At 35.9% G+C, this 17,145-nt stretch overlaps 1 protein-coding gene across 1 annotated transcript; it reads left to right on the plus strand.

Annotated features, from left to right (window-relative positions):
- The first annotated feature begins 1,808 nt into the window (after window positions 1-1,808).
- Window positions 1,809-16,413, plus strand: LOC113107611 (sortilin-like). The gene is made up of 20 exons (XM_026270238.1): window positions 1,809-2,181; window positions 4,049-4,108; window positions 4,700-4,773; window positions 4,870-4,972; window positions 5,129-5,290; window positions 5,738-5,811; window positions 9,532-9,578; window positions 10,294-10,448; window positions 10,533-10,677; window positions 10,891-11,046; window positions 11,591-11,697; window positions 11,853-11,955; window positions 12,108-12,279; window positions 12,447-12,634; window positions 12,734-12,923; window positions 13,051-13,167; window positions 13,342-13,450; window positions 14,456-14,571; window positions 14,669-14,789; window positions 15,212-16,413. Exons 1-20 carry the CDS (start codon window positions 1,921-1,923, stop codon window positions 15,224-15,226), a joined length of 2,475 nt encoding a protein of 824 aa, XP_026126023.1. The 5' UTR covers window positions 1,809-1,920; the 3' UTR covers window positions 15,227-16,413.
- Window positions 16,414-17,145: the final 732 nt, after the last annotated feature.

The raw sequence follows: 17,145 nt of genomic DNA on the forward strand, positions 1-17,145 counted from the left end.
AGCAATCGAAATCAACAAAAGAGCAATAATATGCAAGTGCTGTGCTATGCAAGTCTCAGTTAGCTAAACAGAAGAAATAAGCTTATACAGTTTAGGAGAGTGAGTCAGTTATTACAGAATTTTCCTTTTTTATGTGAACTTTCCACTGTTTCTTATGTTGTGTAAAGCAATGCTGAATGAACATTATTAGCATACAAAGGATGGCCTAAAATTCACAACTGTTGTTGAAAAAGAACAGTCTGTCATTTTAACTTTAAAAAGTTGACTAGCTCTCGATGGATAGAAGGTGCCCAGGCAGTCACTACTGAGGAATTCAGGTCACATGATCTTTACTTGTGTGGCAGGTTTTTCCACCCATGCAGAATTTTATTATGCACTGCAAAGTTAAAAAAAAAACATTGGACTGACATTTAGAATTATAATCTTCCTTGCAAAAGCAATGATGTACATACTTCACTTCTTTAGCGAATAGCAAAATTGTATCCACTAATAGAAGAGACAGGATAATATGAATACACGTGGCTCTCGGCCAGCAGTGCAGATCTAGAATAAGCATGACTGCAGATCAGAATTACTGAGAACTGATTGGAATCACAATAAGCCTTTTTTTCTGTGTCACATGGTATGTGATCATGGGATAGGCTATTCCATGCCAGAACCTTCCATAATCTCATATACAATCACAAAATATGTAACAATGTAATATAATATTCCATGATTCAGTACATAAATACATTGTAAGAATGTATGTGAAATGTTATTTAACTTTAACACATTGAATGCTGAAATCTAAACTGATAAACAGTTTAAAAGGACAGGGTTAAAACTGATCACAACTAAGCAACTGACCCTTCACTTTGTTGTATTTTACATTGTGTCTTCAGTTAAAAAATCTTGTTGGTGTAATACAATGACAAAATGGTTAGAATCTGGGGGAAGATGCACTATATTCATCTATTATGATATGAGTCACAGAGACCTAATGCACGATTTTGTAGGCTGTGAAGTGCATGAACAGATGCTTCTTTCTTCCATGATGCTCAGTGGAAGACTACACTAAATTTTCGACTGTGATCTCACTCAGAATGTATTGACAATATGAGTCATGCATTTGACACATTAAATTATTTTGCTGGTTTAAAAATAAGTAGGCCTAGTGCATGTTTGCAGCTAAAGTATGCAGTAAGCTTGTTATTGAACTTCCAAAAGAAACTGCTTGTGCAGCCATTTTAATGAGGAAGATCATGCATGGCTTTGGTCACATTATTTGAGAAGTGCATGGGCAATAAAAATACTCGAATAATTTGGCAAAGCAGAGCAGCATATCTGGCAATATCTTTACATGTACACTCTTTCATATTAAATAGGTTTAAATGAAAATTGGGTCACTGACATTATGAGTGTATAGACGTAATATTGATATTTCACCGGAGATAATTTTACATATGAAAGGCAAAATTCAAGTTTTAACACGATCCTGTCCTCTGAAGTGTGATGTGTCAAACTAACTTGACCGCACGGGCTCACAGCAGAATGTGTCCATCCTCAGACCAATCAGAAAATCGCACCAGTCGCTGCAGCCAATCAGGTGCAGGCCCTGCAAGGTGCATTCTTTTCACCGTTATTTATTTATTTATAAAGTGTTTAATACGGAATACTTTCAAAGATACAGTCTATTAAAGCAACGTGGTTGGTCTGCAATTGTATTTGCGATCTTGGGAATGATCGGTTTGATCAAAAGGAAGAGGGCGTTGATGTATTCTCTTAAGAGGCAGCACTGATGAAATGAGCGCTCGGGATCTTTCGCTGTCACAGACAGTCTGGTTTTGTTGACACCGTCATACAGGAGGACGACACAGAGGAATTAATGCGTATTTAAACAGCAACACAGTCGTGTTGGAAATACACTGAAGACGAAACATGAAAGGCCTAGGATACTTTATTGCACTTTTATTATTTCCCATGACATTTGGTGTGGATTTCCTTGTGGAACCAGGCTCGTTTAACGCGCACCGGGTGTATTTGAAGTCTCCCGTAGCCGCCAGAAGTCTATTCGGGACGGGACCGGATGCAGATATATCTCGTATCCATCACATCCAGAAAAGGAGCGCAGATGATAGACCAGACTCCTGTAATGGGTTGCATGGATTTGAGACCAAGTTGACTCGCAATACGCACAACGTAAGTTCACTCGAAGCACCGATGCAGTGGTGTCTCAAAACCTAGAGGTTTCCCCAAACCCTAAAACTTATACCTTAAAACTAACTGGTAAATGTTTTATGCAAATGTTTATGTTAACACATTTCATTTTTAGCGAGTAACTCAAATAATGACTAAAATTGATGATGATTGGTATCAAATGAATATTAAGTAATATTTAATTTTAGGCTATGTAATGAATAGAAACTAGTAAGTTAACAGTACAAATGGTACAAGTCGTTTCTAAATAATACATATTTAAATGTTCTTTAGTCCACACTAGATTATGTGTAAATAATTTAAAATGTGATTGAAAATGCAAGTTTTCATTTTTCAGTCGAACATTTTCAAAACGAAATGAGTGATACGAAGACATGTAAGATTGTATTGTTCTTATTTTTTTCTGTGGTTACTATCACAGCCCTCAGAAGATGTTTTTTTCATGTTGGTTGTGTTTGAAGTTCCTCTTTGACACGTAGGTGTTGTTTGAATTGCATTAGTTGTAGATCCAGTTAAGCTGGTATTATAACCTGTTTAATTATTCTTTTTCCAACCAGCTAGGTCTTTTTAATGCATGCAAATTTTTACTGAACCATATAGCCTACTTTATATTACAAGCAAGTCTTAATATTACAAAATGGAACAGTGAATAACACTGACACTAGTCATTGCAATGTAAAATGACTTCCTTCTCTCAGAAATATTTTTGGTTGCTTCTAGTCAGATGAGCTGAAACAGTCAGGAGGTGTTTGAGGGTTGGTTGAAGCTTTATCTCACCTCTGTTTCACCAACCCTCGGATAAACTTCCTGTGCTTATTACTCACAGACATGTTAACCATTTTAAAACAGTTCTACTGTGGTTTGTCTTTCTGTTGACACGAACTACCACAGATGCGTTAATCAACAGAAAACAGTCTAAAAGTGTTTTAGGTTTATACTTGCACAGACTTTTCAGTCTTTATATAGTGTTTGGATATATGTTCAATTCTAGACAGGGTTCAGATGAAGCCCAGTGTAAGAAAGTGAATGTCTTTTAGTCACTTCATTCTTTCCAGGTGTATTGTGGAGAAATGAGAGAAAGGCAGTCAGAAAACTAGCGATTTGAGATTTTCATGAGACACATTTGCTTTGACAGTGTAATGGAAGTATGTTACTTTTTAAACAGATCAATAATACATCAACTTAAACAAAAACTAATACAAATGACAAAAAACCTAAAACAATAGTTCTTAAAAATGGGTCTGGGGCATGCTTTTAAACAAAAGGTTGGAACTTGGAAGTTACATATTTTATGTAAAAAATATATAATTTACATAAAAATAAACATCTAAGATGGCAAAAATTGAGATCTAAATAAAAACTTTTCCTCCTCAATAACTACCGATATTTATTGAAAAACATGCAAAACACGAATCTTGAATCTTATGGAATAACAACTTAAATTGTTTAACGATATTGAATATATCAACAATTTTGCCATAATTACAGCTGAAATATAGGTAATATCTTCAAATAGTGCGTTATGTTTTAAAATGGGAGGCCTTTAGTCAAAAAGGTTGAGAGACACTTGCAGTATCTAAACCAAACAGATGAAAATATAATACTGTGTTCATATATCATCTTTAGTTTCACAGTTTATTCCACATTGCACATAGTTGCTTAGTTTCTGATTCAGTGTTTTGTTTAAGGCTGGTATGCGTTTTGCATAGCCTGATAGTGTCTTTCTAGTACATGCAACAAAACCCTAAATGTGTGTGTAAAAACTCTTATAGTTTGTCTATAATGATGCACTTTCAGTATGGCTTTTGTTCAATATTAATAAAATGTGTGTTTTTTTTCTTTTCTTCAGTTTACCTTTCTAGATTACAGCCGATCTGTATCTCTGGCCTGGGTGGGGGATGGGACTGGGGTGAGTTTCACTTTTGATTAATTATGTGTGCACTGCACATATGCTGAGATGAAGTTGTCATAAGAATCTTCCACCAAGTTTAATTCAAGGTAGATAAAGAAATGTTTAGCTTTAGGTTTAAATTTAGAATGTTCAGATAATCTTTCCAGATCTATTTGCCTGTTCACAAGGTTTACAAAGAAACATAAACACAATTATCAATATGGCCAAATGTGAAATCATAACCAGTTTGAACTGTCTCATGCGCCCTTGCATATTCAAGGCCATGTCGAAAAGTCCTTATTACTCTGCCCATCACTGCAATAAAAACAATACATACACTACCATTTAATACTTTGAGTATGTAAGATTAGTTTTTTTTTTAAGTATCTTTTGCTCAACAAGACTGCATTTATAGCATTAAACATACATTAAAAATAGTAATTAAAAAAGTAATATATAAAATATTAGAATATATGTAAAATGCAACAGAATTACTCTAGTCTTCAGTGTCACATCATCCTTCAGAAACCATTATTATATGCTGATCTGCTGCTCAGGAAACATTTCCTGAAGATTTGTGTCAGAGTAAATAACTGTCTTCAATCTTAGGTAGTGCTGGCCCTGACAACATTTCATATGCCAATAGTCTTCCTGCGATTCGGTCAGTCTAAACTGTACAGAAGGTGAGTGCTGGTTTTAATCATTTGTTTGTTTTTGTAATACTAATGTAGTATTTGATTGACTCAATTTCTTTTTCAATCGTCCACTCTTTGTGACAGTGAAGACTATGGAAAGTCGTTTAAGGATGTCACAGAACTTATCAACAACACCTTCATCAGCACTGACTTTGGGATCAATATTGGTCCGGAAAACTCTGGCAAGGTGGGCAAGACATGTCAAAAATCCTCAAATGCAGCATGTCAATCGCAGTTAAAAATAGGCCAGCTGAACTCTCTGTTCTTTGCTGATTTTTCAATACTCAGTGCAGTTACACAGATTGGTGAAAGCACTTTAAAGTCCTGATATTCTTCCCCACAGGTGATCCTCACGGGAGATGCTTCCGGAGGCGGTGGTGCCAGAATTTTCCGTTCAAGAGATTTTGGCAAGAGTTTCATCCACACAGAATTGCCCTTCCAACCGCTAATGCAGATAATGTACAGCCCTCAAAACTCAGATGTTCTTGCAGCCATCAGTGACACAGTGAGAGACTTTAAAACATTGGTGTTATTTCCTTATAGACTCGAATTTTTTGACGTCAAATGGAAAGTTACTAAGAGCCATTTAATCAGTCTAAGAGTTAATTAGTGTACATTTTTACACTTACTCCAGAAAGTATGCATTATGACATCTTATTGTATTATTATATACCTTAGTTTATCTCAAAGTGAAGTTATAAAATGGCATTAATGCATATTGGGTATCCTGAACTGATAAGTGTTCTTGTTTTGTGCTTGTCTAAATTACATAATAGCATATTAAATATCCTTAGTGTAAATATATGCTATTCACTTCCTCCTCAAGTATATCTTTTAAAAACAATACGATATAAGGCTACATTCATAGTGCTTTTTCATTTTTTTCTATGCTTTTCAAGTGGTGCATAACATCATAACTTTAGCTAATATCATCTTACTGCTGTTGTTTCAGCATGATCTCTGGATCTCTAAAGACTTTGGTGAAAAATGGAAGAAGATCCATGAGATGGTGTGTGTGGTCAACTGGTAAGCTTTTTGTGATTGTTAATACTGCTGTAGGAATGAGTTTGGAAGGGGGTTCAGGGTGGAGTGACTATGTAGTAGGGCCTGATTTGTTTTGTTTTGACCAGAGTTCTGGATCATTCTTTTTACGTCTGCACATCCAGGACACACAAAACACAAACATGCAAATACGGCCAACACGAGACATTTCCTGCTGAGTTACCCTGTTTTTCCACACGGCTCAGCTTTCAGATGTCTGAAGAAGCTTGCCTGTTCCAGATAAACTGTTGCATCAAACTTCGGTTGAATTCCCCAGTTTTTTTTTACTTTTATTCATGCACTTGAACAGGGAAGTAGCTATATTGAAAGGATGTTCAGTGAGGCTAATCATTCATTTACACATTTAATGTTTGATTCTGTTTGTTTTGAACATTTTAGTTTTTATATACTTATACTGTATAGGTGCTTTATTCCTTCTCTGAGCGTTCCTGACTGTAGGTTAGTTTCATTCTCAGTGGTCCCTGCAGCCTTCGGGGTAACCTAGTTTTAAAAAAAGAACATTATCCCACCTTTTCTGAAAGACAGGATCAAAACGGCAGTAGGAAATTGGGTCAGATCAGTCAGACTTTATCTTGAGACCTTGAGTTTACAGTGTATGGCATTAGACATGAAAAGAAGATGCGACGGTCACACATGACTTCAGAAACCAGAGAAACCACACCATGCAGTTCCTTTTTAATGGAAATCATATTTTTATTTAAATTACATCATTCAGAATATGCTTGAGTTATAATTTAAGGAAATATCCATATAAGTGTACAGTTTCACAAATGGAGCCATTAGGCTTAGACAATTTATCTACTTAATTAATTCTAACTTGATTATTTATGCCATGGAAAGAAAATGAACAGAATGGAAATAAAAGCACTAAAGTGGGTGATGGAAATTTAGAATTTGAAATGGAAATCGGAAATTTGATTTCATTTATAATGCAGATTACTGTTCTTTTTCAGAGTGCTTGGGATGATTTAGTCTGATACCACAAAAACAGAATACATTCGAAGTGATGACTGTGCTGTTACCACAAATGGTGTCACTTCCTGGAGGATGAACACATTAGAGTACCAGAATAGAAAATTATACGGAGGACAGCTAAATGATACTTCTGAAAAGTATTACTGAGAAGAAACATATGAAATGACTATAAGTTAAAAGATTTTGAGTAGACAAAGGTGAAAAATTTATACACCTTTTTTTTTTAAATCTAGTTTTTAATTTTAGATTTTGCATAGGAAAAAGTAGGAACATTTCAAAATGGTAATAGCTGCTAAAACCATTAAATTGTAACAAAAGAAGATTAATATTTTACCAATATAAGAAAATCTATTGCATAATATGGCACATAATATTTTATAGTTATATTGAGACACCATTTTCTTTTGTGTGTATATATATATATATATATATATATATATATATATATATATATATATATATATGTATATGTTTTTTTTTTTTTTTTTGCCTGAACAAAATGGGTTTTTTTGGAGGCTGCTGCGATACCGATATTAGGGAGTAAAAAAATCTGATATCGATATATCGGCCGATATTCTTATGTGCATATTATAGTACAGTACCAATACAAATTGGAGACACATAGAATTACAGTAGAATACAGTATTCATTAACAGAATATATATACATAAACACATTAATTGCAATTATCAATCAAATGTGGTGTTCAAACATTTATAAAGTCGTGACAAAGATATTAAATTCAATTCAATTCAAGTTTATTTGTATAGCGCTTTTTACAATACAAATCGTTACAAAGCAACTTTACAGAAAATTATGTTTCTACAATATTTAGTAGTAGCTAGTAGTTTTCGCACGTTTGACAGGATTTTAGAAAAAAAATAAAAAATAATAATAATACAAGACGTAGTCAGCTAGACGATGAACTATCAATATTAGTAATTAATAGTTATTATATGATGCAGTCCCACATTTAGCAATAATTGTTAGTTCTGGTTGTTGATTCAAGGTTAGCATCATCTGGGGGGTCAGCATCATCTCTTCTCAGGTGTTCTGGATCCAGACTGGAGCTTGTGTAAATCCTAGTTACCACGGGATGTAAATCCCGTGGCAAAACATAGAAACAAAATAGAGACATCATTAGCATAGCTGCTGATCCAACAGAGTAAAATTAGTTTAACCCAAGCTAATGAATAAAAATGCACATTTGATCAGAGTAATGGATATGTAATGGATGGAGGGTATTTAACAATTTAACACTAAACTTTATTATCAGAAATGAGTCTGATATCAGTGCACTAAACACTAAACTTCACTTCACTTATTATAAATGACTTAAAACAGAGAATAACAAAATATATAACTTGAATTAGGAAAATAAACAAGGTAACTGTGTAGGGCAAGCAAGCCACTGCCAATCGATCCAATCAAATATTTTTCTGGATTCCATTTTAATGGTTTAAATAAATTGTAATAATCAAATCCATGTCTATTTAATGTCCGCTCACTGCACAAAACAGACGCAGAGAGAGGTGACACTTCACTGGGAGAGTCAGACCTTGTGTTTGCGGGGCAGCACTGGAGAAATCTTCCAATTGAATAATAGCTTAGGTTTATCCAAAAAGGTCACTGGGTTTGTCATTATCTCATTAGGATGTTAAGTAAAGATCATGTTCCATGAAGATATTTTGTAAATATATCAACAACATTAATAATATCAACATTTAATTTTTGATTAGTAATATGCATTGCTAAGGGCTTCATATGGACAACTTTAAAGGCGAAATTTAGATTTTTTCGCCTTTAAATTTCGCCGCAAAAATGAGATTTTTTTTTGGCACCCTCAGATTCCAGATTTTCAAATAGTTTTATCTCGGTCGAATATTTTCATGTGAAAAAATTTACTCGTATGACTAGATTTGTGGACCAGAGTCACATATAATGAATAAGTGACGAGGAATGCGCACCCGAGGTGTTGAAGCAGAGTGCCCATTATATCTCGGGTGTGCATAATATTTTTGAATATATCTAATAATTCAGTCAATTATCATGCTTATACTATAGTTACCACACCTCACAACATTGTTTAGATGTTTCAATTTAAAGACATTCATCAGGTTTTAGTCCTTAAAATGTTCTTGTGAATGGATTACTTTCATGCACATCTCATCCAGCACCTCCATCGCCAATTCCAAGATGTCGTTTTAGACCTAGTAACAGAGGCTTGAGTCATTGATACCAGACTAATGCAGCTAATAACTAAGTTATTAGAGAGAGAGAGAAAGGGAGGCAGATTAAGCCCAAATTTTAGTTTTAGTTAACTATAACAACAAGTTTGTTGGTGATATTCCAGCAGTGTGGCAACGGAGTCCCTCCCTTAAGTTTTGTTTTGACAAGACACCATATGATTTTAAACAATCTTAGCTATCCTGTTACAACAATGCCATGAATTTTAATGGATAATCAATCTCTATGTTACCAGCTTCTTGTTGCATTGTTCATATGTTATTTATAATGCAAAGAAATGATTTGTGTGGGGATTGTCACAAACTATGTCACCTTCCTTGACATTTTAGTGTGCAGCATGTTTGCATTTATTATGCTGCAAACAAATGACTGATCTGAAGTGAACTGACCTGACACCTGTTGTTTTATGATGCCTCCTGAGTTTAATCTCACCGATCAATTCTCTCTTCCTCTTGTTCACAGGGCAATGGATACTCTGTTCTTTTCCACCAACCTTAACGGATCCTGCTGTGAGTAATGTTTATAGCTTTGTTGATCTAAGGTGTGGTGACATTAATGTGTTTGTGTCAATTTTATGTTTATTTCTGCTTTTACATCCTTGTGAGTTAATTTTATTATTTGCAATAACAACTGGAAATTTCACAGCTGTCAGTTCATAACATATAGTGCAAAATATATATATATGTATATAATATTCAAGCCAGCAGTTGAAATTTGTATTTGCCCAGCTTATATTTTAATTTGAATTGACTAAATACCAAATATTTTAGTTTGCTAAAAATGTGAACACTAGTACATGATCCGCAAATGTGACGATACTACACTGACAGTGGTGCAATCCTCTCTCACACTTGTCCTGAAAGCGGTCATCTTAATGTTGAGCCCAGTTGAGTGAAAGTGTACACTTTTGCACTCCGTTTCCTTTATTTGACAATGAGTGCATGTGCTTTTTTTGCAAGGTGATTGCGCTAGTGTCAGAGAGGATGATGCAGCATCCTGTGAGTGGTGTTGCTCAAGACCTTAATAATATTCTTTAGATTACATTTTGTTAGAAGCTTTATGAATTAGAATTTAGCATCCCACAGTGGATTTGAGTCAGCAAACCTTGTGTTATTACAATGGAAAAGCACACCACCTCTCCGCTCCATGTGGCGTCAGCAACTCATTAAACCATATATTTCTGTAGCAATGTTTCTTCACTGTTTGGTGTTTTTTTGTCTTCAGATGATAAAGGGGCGCTGGTGCTGAGAAAGTCAGCTGACCTTGGTGTTAACATTAAGACAGTTGCCGAAAGGATCTACTCCTTTGGGATCGGCGGACGCTTCCTGTTTGCATCAGTTATGGCTGGATCAGGAAACGCAATGCTGTCAGCGTCTGAGGTGCGTGATTGAGGGTCTTTCTGAGATTCTGGTGACTATAGGAATGCATAAATGTGATGTTTTAACTGTGTGCATGTTCTTTAGGACATGATACGGGCAATTCATGTGTCGGTAGACAAAGGTGAGACGTGGAACATGGCACAACTTCCTCCTGTCGGCCATGAGCAGTTTTATTCAATACTGGCAGCCAATGATGAAATGGTCTTCATGCATGTAGATGAACCAGGAGGTGTGTTTTTGCTTTTTATTGACCATAACCAAAATACACGTGATTACATTACAACCTAACCTTGTATAAACCATCATAATATTATCTGTGCTGTTATATAGGTACATTTTATTGGTCACCACTGGCTTATAGCAGTAGCATACTGATTTGTGCTACTTGATAGACCTCAGTGTTTCTGTGTCTTTTAACTGTATTGTGTGTGGGTTTTTTCAGACACTGGGTTTGGCACCATCTATGTATCAGATGACAGAGGCACTGTGTATTCCAAGTCTCTAGAACGCCATCTGTATACGACCCCAGGGGGCGAGACCGATTTCACGAACGTCACTTCCCTCAGAGGAGTCTTCACTACTAGTGTGCTGCTTGAAGGTATGACTACATCCTTCACAAGGCGGACATATGCTTGTAAGTCTGTGTGTAAATGTAACATCTGATTGCTCCAGGGGGAGTGCATCACTTAGTATTCTGTAAATCGATATGGGTAAAAACAATATCACTACAGCAATAGCTAGCTGTTTACTTTCTAAATATAAACTTGAGCATGCATATGATATTTAACATTGCATACACTACTGTTCAAAAGTTTGGGGTTGGTACAATTTTTTTTTGTTCTTATATGCTTGCCAAGGCTGCATTTATGATTAAAAATAGAGTAAAAACATTTTCAGTTTTCTAATATATTTTAAAATCTAATTTATATCTGTTGTTAATAAAATGTGTTCTAACTAAATAAGAATATTTATATCTTTAAAAACTCTTACTGACCCAAACATTTAAATGGGAGTGTATATATAATTATCTTTATAAATAATATATAAAAATAGCCATGTGAAATCAGTTAGTTCAAACACCTTAGTTAGGGCTTTTCTAAAAATGATTTTGTGTTTCTCTCGATTTCTCTTTTCTGCTAAAGATGGCTCAGCACAGACAGTAATATCGTTTGATCAGGGAGGTGAATGGGTTCCTTTGAAGAAACCGGAGAACACAAAGTGCGATTCAACAGCCAAAGATCCAGAAAGGGTAAGAACCACTTTTAAGGGAAGTTAGTAATAAGGGAAGTAATAATTGGCCACATGTGGCCAAATGGTTAGAATTCTTGTGAAAACTATCTCTATCAGCATGTCTTTGTTTAGCCTTTTGTTTTACTTGCCTTGTGTTCTCTTTCTCCTGTGCAGTGTAGCCTGCATATTCATGCCTCCTACAGCACCTCAATGAAGCTGCAAGTTCCCATGCTGCCTCTGAGTGAACCTAATGCTGTGGGACTTATATTGGCTCATGGTAATGCACGCACGCACAATTACTAGAAACAGTCTAAAGTGCAATAATGTTCTGTGACCAATTGAAATATTTTCGTTTTTTTTTTTTTTTATTCAATTGGCAGTTACAATAACTGCCACAGAATTGCAAAAACAATGACTTTTCTTTTTCAGGCAGTGTAGGTGACGCAATCTCAATGTTGACTCCTGATGTGTACGTGTCTGATGATGGAGGCTACACCTGGCTGCAGGCTCTGAAAGGGCCGCACCATTATGCCATCCTGGACTCAGGAGGCCTGCTGGTGGCCGTGGAGCACAACGAAGCCAAACCCATCTCTGAGATTAAGTGAGCAACCTCCCTTCAGTTTCATTTTAGTAGCCTATCAGATTTTATTGTATTGATTTTTTTTTTGCACATCGTTAAACTAAATTAAAAAGGCAACTAGCTGAAATAAAATAAATGAACTGCATGTTTGCCAAGCTGAAAAAGCTGTCTGTTTGTCTGTCCCTCAGGTTCTCCACTGATGAAGGGCAATGCTGGCATGTTTATAAGTTCACCCAGACGCCGGTGTACTTCACAGGGCTGGCCTCAGAACCCGGTGCCCACTCGTTGAATGTCAGTCTGTGGGGTTATGAAGATGCTCTGATCAGCCACTGGGTAACTTACACCATTGACTTTAAAGACCTGCTGACACGTACCTGTGAGTGAGCAGTTCTCATCAAACCACACAAAACCCAAGGCATGTTACGCTTTATATAATTCAGTTTAGCACAAACCAATCTTTCTGTCTGGTTCCCAGGCCAGGATAATGATTACGTTCAGTGGCTGGCACACTCAGATGACATCAGCGACCCAGACGATGGCTGCATGCTGGGTTATAAGGAACGTTTCCTGCGTGTGAGAAAGGACTCGGTGTGTTGGATTGGCAGAGATTACATAGTCACAAAACAGCCCACGCCGTGCGCGTGTACACTGGATGACTTCCTGTGGTGAGTGGGAACAGAAGTTATAGCATTGTTTTTGGTCTTCAGAATTTACATTTCAGTTTTATTTAGTTTGACGAATGGATCATCATAGTTTTCAAATATGTCAAATATTCTCTGCTGTCCTCCATAGTGACTTTGGATATTACCGTAAAGAGAACAGCTCCGAATGTATTGAACAGGCTGATCTCAAAGGCCACGATCTGGAGATCTGCATCCATGGGAAATGGGAACAGCTACAGACCCATGGGTAATGCCCTCTTTATTGTTCTCCGTTTCTTAAGGATTAATGTTTTGTCCTAGCATTAGCCAGTAGACAGTTGAGATTCATCTTGCATCTGGTTAGCACATGCTTGTTCCTGACTCGTTAGGAAAGCTCTAGAAACAACATGCAGATTGTTTCATGGTTGTAATTGTTTAATAGGTACCGAAAGATTCCAGGTGATAAATGTGAAGGAGGGAAAGAACCAGAAAGGAGGGTGATTGACCTGAGCACGAGATGCGTTAGCAACCTGCTGGATCCTCAGATGCTGGTGAGAATGCATTTACCCTGCTGTATATTACTAGTTCAGACATGAGTTTTGAAATGTGTTTTAATTTCACACATTTATAGTATACAGTATGTATGTGTGTGTGTATACACTGCGTTCCAAATTATTATGCAATTGATATATCAATAGGATTTCAGTACAAAAAAGAGTCACATTTTTGTTTGTGTTGTTATTGTGTGGTTTTTCCACATCTTTTTAGATAACTGGTATCAATCTCAGACAGATTTGGTCAATAGTTTGCCAGGTCTTCTTAGGTAAATGGAAACCCTACTTAAAGAGGTAGGTGTAGGTTTCTCTATGTGAGGATTGGTTAGCAGTGACTGAAACGCAGCTTTAACACAACTGTCAGTCTGCATGGAGAAGATCTTGAGACTCCAGGAGCTTCAAACACCTGTCTGCTGCTCAGCAGTGGCTCTTTTACAGCTGGCATTACAATAAAGTTTATTTGTTTGACAGAAACTGTCCTTAATAAATCTTTATCTGACCAAGATCTTCTGTGCTCTAAGTCACTCACAAATCTTTTGACAGTTCAATAATTTCTATTTGCTTTTCACAAAATATTGTTTGTTTTGATGCCTTTTGCAAGACTATGCCTTTTTTCTTTACTTTTCATCTTCAGAAAGATCTTTCTTCTTCACCATATTTCATGAGAACTGTGACTTGCTTAATAATTTGGAGCAACTTCTTTAAGTAGGGTTTCCATTTACCTAAGATGACCTGGAAAACTATTGACCAAACCCGTCTGAGATCGATACCAGTTATCTAAAAAGATGTGAAAAACCACACAAAAAAAATCTGATTTCTTTATTGTTCCGTAAAAAAAAAAATGTCCAGCATATTAATCTAACAATTCTCCTTTTATATGTCAGAGAGAAATAATACATATAGATGAACTGTTCACAATACGATGCATTTAAAAAAGGAGATGGACTTGCACTCATATACCTCTATACTTTACTATTTAACTTGTATTTCTGTAATCCACAGACAGATAAATCCAGCTCACATAGCTCCGCGCCTATCGTCGCGATCGTCGTAGCCATCCTGCTGACCGCTGTAGTGTTTGGAGCTCTGTTTGTAAAGAAGTACCTCTGTGGTGGAAGGTAAGTCTATTCTTCAAAATTGTAAGTGTTTCATATAGAATATATTGAATTGTATTACATAACATAAACAACTGTTCGTCCTCTTTATATCTTACAGGTTCCTTGTACACAGATACTCTGTTTTACAACATAATGTGGAAGCCAACGGCATAGATGAACCACTGGACACTGATGTTGCTGGAGCTCCCAATTATGATTTCCATGATGACTCAGATGAGGTACAGATTCGGACCGTCTCACACCAATCAATTCACCTAAACAAGCTGATCATACACCCTCTTAAAAATAAAAAAGGATTTATAAATTGTCCAGGTTTTCGGCTTTGTTTTCTTATTGATATATTCTCTCTACAGTCTTCATACATTGTGTGTACACACATTTATATTGCTTTGACCGTTCTCTGTAGATCCCACCTTATTCGATGCCATGATTAGTCATTATGTAATGCCTGCACACTATTGGTCAAACTACTTTTCAGTCATTATCTTCGTCAAGTATAAAAAAAAAAAGCCAAAACTTGAAAATTGTAGGTAATTGAGAAATCCCAGCCAGGATGCATGGTCACCATCTATTAACTATTCTACTTTGACATTTCAAATAGTTGTACTTTTCTCTCTAAATGATTGTGTTTGTTTTTCAGGACCTACTTGAGTAGAGAGCATTAGTTGGGCAGAAGACGCTGCATTTCCTGTCATTCAGGCATTACTGCTGCTTTCTCTTATCTTCCTAAAGCACAAACCAGCTGTCGGCTTTCTCAAACATATAACGTCATGCACTTCCTTGCTTCTCGACCAATGGGAGGGGAACCTGGTTGCTTCTCCACCAATAGGAAGCTGTTCTCATGATAAAAGAGGCTTTTGAATGTAACGCTCCTGAAAGCAGTGAAGAAGGGTTTAAAATACTGTTTGTAGGAGTTTCAGTTCTTGCTTTTGACATTGGGGTCCTCTGGGCGCGATTTTTGCTTGATGAGACACTTGTCAATGGGGTACTTGTAAAATACTTGCTTTCTCTTTATGTACAGATGCCCTTGTGTGAGAGCTAGAGGTATTATTTATCCTCATGGCGATATCAGATTTTTATTTCGGCAGAAATTTTATTTAGCGACACGATACAATGAGTCATATCACACGGACGCGATGCAAGCGTCCCAGGTTTGAATACTGTGCTACTGAACATAGACTGTGTTTATCACTAGAATGTGATCATAACTGCTGTCAATGTCCACTTTGCTGCGTAATTAGTAATGAGGTGCACTAAAGAATATAGCAATAAAATGCTGAGAAACAGTCTAAATATTTGGCTTCACAAACAGGGAAATATGTATAATTTTAAATTTATGAACATTACTTTCGTGAAACTGTGTAGCTATGTTTTAGTCTGTGAGCTTAATAAAGGGGGAATTTGATAATTGGACAAATACATGTAAAACATGGAGATACATTTCACATAATACACAATTAATTTGTGCGCTACCGTCACACTTGAAATAAAGTGATTTCTGCGATGGTTAGGAAACATTTTGTAATAAATGTTTATATGAAACAAGCAATGATGCAAATGCATGTAAAATATAATACAGTTGTAGTTTATGTACAAACTTGCACACTTTGCCCGAATCAAATTTTGTAGTTCAGTAGTTTTGTTAGCTTTCAACATTTGTGCCATTTCTTGGTTCTTGTCTTGACAGCAGGAAATCCCATGTTATCAAGCAGTAAAAAAGTGTGACTCTTTTTTTTTTTTTAACCATTGCGCACATAAACGCATAAAACTTGACTAAGTGACAAAACATTAGCCGCAATAATTGTGCATGTGTGTGCAGCAAACTCCAGTGAGGTGAAAACAGTTCCAGTGGTCTGAAGTCATTGACCATGTGATTTAATTTTGAATATTCAAATGCAATAGAGCAATTTAGCACGTTTCCATGGGTATTTCCTGTTTGCATAGCTGTTTGATGTCCGATGCTGTGAATTTTCTATTAAGTGTGTATTTAAAAATTAGTTGTACAGATAATTTGGAGCCATTTTCCAAATTTCTCATAATCATTTATTTAGACATACCTAAACAAAATTCTCCTATTTTCTTAAATCTCCATTGCAAAGACTCAGATTATGAGTAACATAGTGTTTAATAGATATACAATCCTCGTGTATGTTTTGATTCAAGTGCCTAGCATGAAGGCATAGCTTATGCCTTCCAATGAAATGTAATGTCATCTTAAGTAAGAGAACAATCTCATTTCCAAAAGAATTGCCACTTCTTGAGATTTGACTAAATTATTCTTTCAGTTGACAAATTATTTGTGTGAACTTTTTATACAACAAAATAACAATTATGCCCTCAAATGACTTAATTCTTGGAGTTGCTCTCCATGCTTGGGGTAGTAAAAGATGCAGTGCAAATGAAATTTTAAATTATATGATTTCCATTGTTACAGTGATTTTATTTATAAGAGGAGTTGTACTTTTCTTGCTGAGCAAAATCAATGTATATAACAGTTGTGAAGCTCTGTACATATACGGCAATTCCGACTTTGTATGTTTTATTTTTGCTTTGTATATTTGGAACAGAACTGTA

Source organism: Carassius auratus, chromosome 8, assembly GCF_003368295.1.
Source record: "Carassius auratus strain Wakin chromosome 8, ASM336829v1, whole genome shotgun sequence".
In the NCBI taxonomy this organism is placed as follows: Eukaryota; Metazoa; Chordata; class Actinopteri; order Cypriniformes; family Cyprinidae; genus Carassius; species Carassius auratus.